General features: G+C 37.0%; 1 protein-coding gene across 1 annotated transcript; it reads right to left on the bottom strand.

The window, feature by feature from the left end:
- Positions 1–1417: 1417 nt before the first annotated feature.
- LOC141818728 (putative disease resistance protein At4g27220) lies at positions 1418–5140 on the bottom strand. The gene is made up of 2 exons (XM_074706183.1): positions 1890–5140; positions 1418–1738 (listed from the first exon to the last, which is right to left on the bottom strand). Exons 1-2 carry the CDS (start codon positions 5138–5140, stop codon positions 1714–1716), a joined length of 3276 nt encoding a protein of 1091 aa, XP_074562284.1. The 3' UTR covers positions 1418–1713.
- Between the last annotated feature and the right edge of the window lie 341 nt (positions 5141–5481).

Here is a 5481-nt window from a genome sequence, read left to right as displayed (position 1 = left end):
TTAATTTGGAATAATTATGATTCATTGTATATGTTTGATTGGACTAATTATCTAATTATTTTCCTTGCTCTCTAGTTTTGAAAGCCCAGATACCATTTTTATATTATAGTTGATTTCAACTGATTTATATAATTACTCAAAAATCAATTATTTTGTTTCATTTGTTGTTTTATACAAAGAAAATGTAAGTAAGATAAATTTCTTGGTTATCCTATTTATATAGGTTTCTTTTATTATAATGTCACCGAGTATACATTTTAGTATGTAGGAACTTACACTCCTAGGGTGTGATATTTGTTTGCATAAGTAATGATGGTGAAATCTCTATAATATCTTAGTTTTACACTGTAAAGTAGGATAAGAGTCTTACCTTCTATCAATTGAGCAAAATAATTTATTACTCAAATAACTTTTAAACTTCAAACATATTATTTATATTTTAACCTTGTCTAATATTGCAACAAACTAGGACTTCTTCTTGATATGTGAGGGTTATGTGCAGTATATTGACTCTTTGAGTTGGCTTTGGCTTCGATAAGAGAAGTTGGTTGGAGTAGAACGAAGTCAAGGGAAGGAGCTTGATCAGTTGAATCAACTTATAGTTGAATTATGTGTATGTATAAGGGGTTTGGTTGAAGTACATCGAAATTGATTTAGGATGAGTAAAAAAAGAATGAGTATGGTTTGAGATGGTGATAATGACTTTGGCTTCCTTAAAAGAAGTTGATTGGAGTAGATCGAAGAAGAGAATTAAGGAGCTCGATTGAATTATGTATATATATATTTGCTGTCATGGGAGCTTGGTTGAATTAGGATTCTATTAGTCTCTATATCTTCATTTGTTGTCAACTCTCTATTACTTAATGGGGACACACTAATTGAATTATATTTATAAAGTTGCACTAATCTACATTCTTAAGGTCCATTTTAAATTTAAAAGTTGACATAATTTTAATCAAATAATTGACATATGTTAGTTTATATCAGTTTGATATAATAGAAAATCTCAATCATTTCCTTTCATTTTTTTCAAAAAAAAAAAATTGAAAAAGACAGACGCTAATAAAAATAATTAAAAAATGAGCAAAATATTTTTAGAAACTAAAATCTTAGAATATTAAATTTTAAATATTTAATTAATTAATTTTGAATAAAATAGTTTCCTAGCTCAATGTCTTCTATCACTTTCCTCAAAACATACAGTTCTAATTCAAGTCTCCCAGAGAAAACCTCAAGTTCTATAAATTAAGCACTCAAAAGAGTTTATTGATAGCAGGATCAAAAATCCTGTTCATGATTCACAAGAACATCTACATGAAGCTTGATCAAAAACAAACCCAAAGTGAAAGCACTAATTAGAGTAACAATAAGAAGATTAAACTTCAAATGGGATGAATATTCTAAAATTTCAAATGGCATAAATTGTGCTCCAAACATATACATTAGTTGGGCGAAGCAGCCCAAAGTGGAACAAACAAGAGAGATATATATCTTGCAATTGATGCTACATGAAGCTTGAAGCACAAAATGGAAGGAACAAAGAAATTAAATATCTTACAATTATTGCTGAATTGTTCGATAAGATAATGTCATCAGGAGCACACCCACCCAATTTAAACACAAATCTAGAGATATTAATGGCTGCTGAATCTTGTGAGAGTACAGGCAGAATCATCACACCTCACAAAAGAATCCATCCTTCAAAGTTGGAGCCTACTTGACTTCATTGATGGATTGACTGCATCAAATTACAGACGACATCAGTTTGATGTTCAAAACTAGATCTTGATACTGAATAGTTTTTTGTTTCAGGTTCTATCACATGCATTGAAATGGCAAAATTGATTAGTAGAATGTTTCAAGTAAAACAATGATTCAGAGGCCCTTACATGATGTCAAAGCGTGACTCGATCGTATTGTCTTCCCATTCCAATGTTTTGAACCAGTTGACATCGGCGAGTCTTACAACATGCACCTTCTTCAGCTTCTGTGCACTCTCACGTCCAATGGGCAGTCTTGCTAGGTTCAAACAGTCACCGAGGTGGATGTACTCCAATGATGGCCAATCCAAGGTTTTTGCTGGTTGTCCTTTGAAGAAACAACATAGCCTGGGCAATTTGATGAATAGCAGTTGCTTGAGCATGGGGAAAGCCCCCTTCTCCAAATCATAGCCTTCTTCGTCAGCAATAATAGTCTCAATGGAGTCGTTATTTTTGATCTCCAGTCTTTCTAGGCTTTGAAGCTCATTCGCAATGCTTGGCAAGAAAACATGTTTGAGGCATGGGCATCTCATTATCTTTAGTTGCTTCAGTTTCTTAAAAGTTTCAGATGGTAGTAATCGTGAATGAGTTGCGTCCAATGTTTGCGAGAACAGAGACGATAACTTTGTACAATTAACAACTTCAAAAGTAGTCAGGTTATGCAAGCTTCCAGGAGGAACAACTCCAGTGCAGAAACTGATTACATCTGACATCTGATATAGTCGTATCATTTGCAGTTTCGGAAAGATAATGGAATCATGCCCAAGCCCTTCGAAATTTAGCAGTACATGTGGCCCGGGACATCCATCAAGAAGAAGCTCTACTAGACTTGGATGCACTCTCTGAAGCAAGTCTTGTGGCAAAATGTTAACTATGTTTCTGCACTTTCTTAATTCCAGTATTCTCAGTTTTCTGAGTGAAAGATCAGGAAGGTGGCCATTGCAAACCTGTTCCAGCTTCTCCATGTCCAAAAGGGTTAGCTTCACGAGCTCGCCAAATGCATGCGCAGGAGTGTCATTTGTTGACCGGAGAAGACATTGGAATTGATGGCTGTTCGCAATTTGCAAAGACTTCAGAGTGGCAAAGCAAGATATGTTCTCTAAGGAAGTCAGATCTGTAATATTCCACATGCAATTATCAAGCCTTAAATCTTCAGTTATCCTGAGAAAATGTTTACCCCAACTGATCACTGACTGATTCACTTCCTTTATAAAAAAGTTTTTCTGGTATTTAGAAGCCAGTGAAAACCAATCTGGCACATTAGAAATAATGAAGTGGCGCAAGACTTTGTAAGCATTGTTAGGAATAACTTGTTCAGAAAAACCTTGAGCATACTTGACAAACAACTCAACCCTGACCAAGCTTTTCAAAGATCCAACCTCAACTAGTAGTTCTTCAGTCACATTGTAGCCTCTCAAGTAAAGTTCTTCGAGTTGAGTTAACTTTGGTATCAAATTTCTGGGTATCTGCAGCGATGTGCAATTTGACAAATCCAAAAGTTTTAGCTTAACCAGACGATCTATGGTTTCCGGTAATGCACTAATACGACTGCATTCCTGCAAGGTAAGTATTATGAGTGTCTTTAGTTCCCCTACACCAGTTATATCGTTCAGCTGTCTACATCTGTCTAAACGGAGAGTTCCTAGACCATTTAAGCATGTCAATGAAGAAGGTAAAGAAGTAATGTCTGTATTACTAAAATCGAGAACATTTAGTGTGGCCATGTTTTCAAAGAAATTGTTTGGCACACTAGTAATTGGGTTCATATTCAGCAACAACAGAATTAGTTTGGAGCAATTTGGGTTTTCGGGAATTTCTTGCAAGAAATTGTTCGAAAGTGAAATTCTCTTGCAAGCTGCTAAGTTCTCGCACTCTGGCCAATCTGTAAGGCCATGTCCAGCTTTAACAAGAAAATGGTTGTTGTCCTTGGAGCCAATATATACAGCTACATCTCGCACTACATCATGAAGCTTCACACAACCGGCTTTCTTACTATCAAGCAGTAAACATGAAAGTTTCAGTTTCTGGAGCAAAAAATGCACTCTGCCACGTACAGCCTCTAAATTGGAGAGATTACTCAATAAATTCTCTCCCACTGCATATCGAGTTACTTCATCCTCACTGATGTCATAGTCCTCGCGGAACAAGCAGCAGTAGAGAAACAACTGTTTTAGTTCAGCAGTCTTCAGGTTTTGATAACTCAGTTCTAGTGGTTTGAACAATTTTTCCTCTACCTCTTCCATGTTTAAAGGAACGGATTGCTTGAGTTGGGACAAGGCATCTTCCCAAGCACTTGAGTCCTTGTAAGATCGTAATGCCCTTCCCACTACAACAATTGCCAAAGGCAAACCACAACATTCTTGTGCTACCTTTCTCGCAACCGGTTCTATGCCATCAGACTCAGCAACTTGTCCTGCCCTCATTCTGAAAAGTTGCCATGAATCTTCTTCGGACAAGGTGGCAACTTCCACTGAGACATCAGTTTCCATTACATTGCATGTTTCAACTTTGCGGGAGGTAAGTATCACTTTACAACCCTTGTGTTCTCGGTATGGAATCCCAACTTCCTTAACCAGCTCCAGCCGTGCCCAAACATCATCCAGCATTATCAAAACTTTCTTCTTCTGCTTCAATCTAGTGGCCAACATCCTATTTGAGGATTCACGCATGCCCAGCGCATCAGCGATGTCGCGTTGGATCTGAGCTATGTTTGGATTCTGTGACACAACCACATCTATTACCACATCAAACGTTTCTGCTTCCTTGACCTTTCTGCCTATTTCTTCCATCAATGTAGTCTTGCCTACACCACCCATGCCATATATTCCAATCAGATTCACTTTATCATCATTCAGTGCATCAATAACCTTTTGCATTGCCTCTTTGGTAGCTCCAAAGTTCACAAAGTCTCTATTCGATGGATGATTAAGAGTTGATGGATCGAGAGTAAGAGAAAAAGCTTGGAAGTTCTTTGTATCTAGTAGTTCTGATGCTTTGGCCCTTTTCCTGGTAGCCTCCCTTCCGACCTTATAACGAGGCACCAAACTAGGGAAGCAACATTTCTCATCCCTTACAAGCCTGTTGAAGTTGTTCTCGATATTATTAAACTTCCCCTCCAGTTCAAGCACCTTGTTTAGCCACAAGTTGACTTCATCACTGATAACTTCATTGTTCCTTTGAGCTGCCTCCACTTTTTGTTGTGTGTCATCTTTTATGGCCTTTAACAAATCAAACTGTTCTTTGAGTTTCTCAAATTTCTTTTTGTAATATATAAAATAGCATGCATGTGTCTTTAATTTTTTCCAAAAGTACTTCACAATTTCATTCCCAGTCCCTGATCCTATTCCTCCACAACAGGTACTGAAGCAAGGAGGAACCATGATCTGCACAGGAAGTAAATATACAGGGTCTATTTGGTAGTTCAGAAATCAAAATTAAAAAAAAAAATGAAGCATTTGCTGAGAAAAACCAAATCGACCATCAAACAAAGCAAAGTTAAAGAACCGAAACTTTCATGGCTTTCACAAAAGAATCCTTTAGTTTTCATTCTATTCTTGATGGTCCCAACATGCGAAATTGCCCACACAAATATGAGAAACGAAGCAAATACACGAACAGGAGCCCCTCTCAGGCTCTGATTGTGCCAGTTAACAAAGATCAAGTTTCATGTCTTTCACACGAAAATTTCCCAACCACTTCGCAGCAGAAGAATCAAGTGAAG

This window comes from Curcuma longa, unplaced genomic scaffold, assembly GCF_044706935.1.
Source record: "Curcuma longa cultivar G26 ecotype Majalengka, Jawa Barat unplaced genomic scaffold, ITB_CL_G26_1.1 contig_25804, whole genome shotgun sequence".
Classification (NCBI taxonomy): Eukaryota; Viridiplantae; Streptophyta; class Magnoliopsida; order Zingiberales; family Zingiberaceae; genus Curcuma; species Curcuma longa.
The sequence above is the reverse complement of the archived record's forward strand: the minus strand, read 5'-3'. Positions and strand labels throughout refer to the sequence as shown.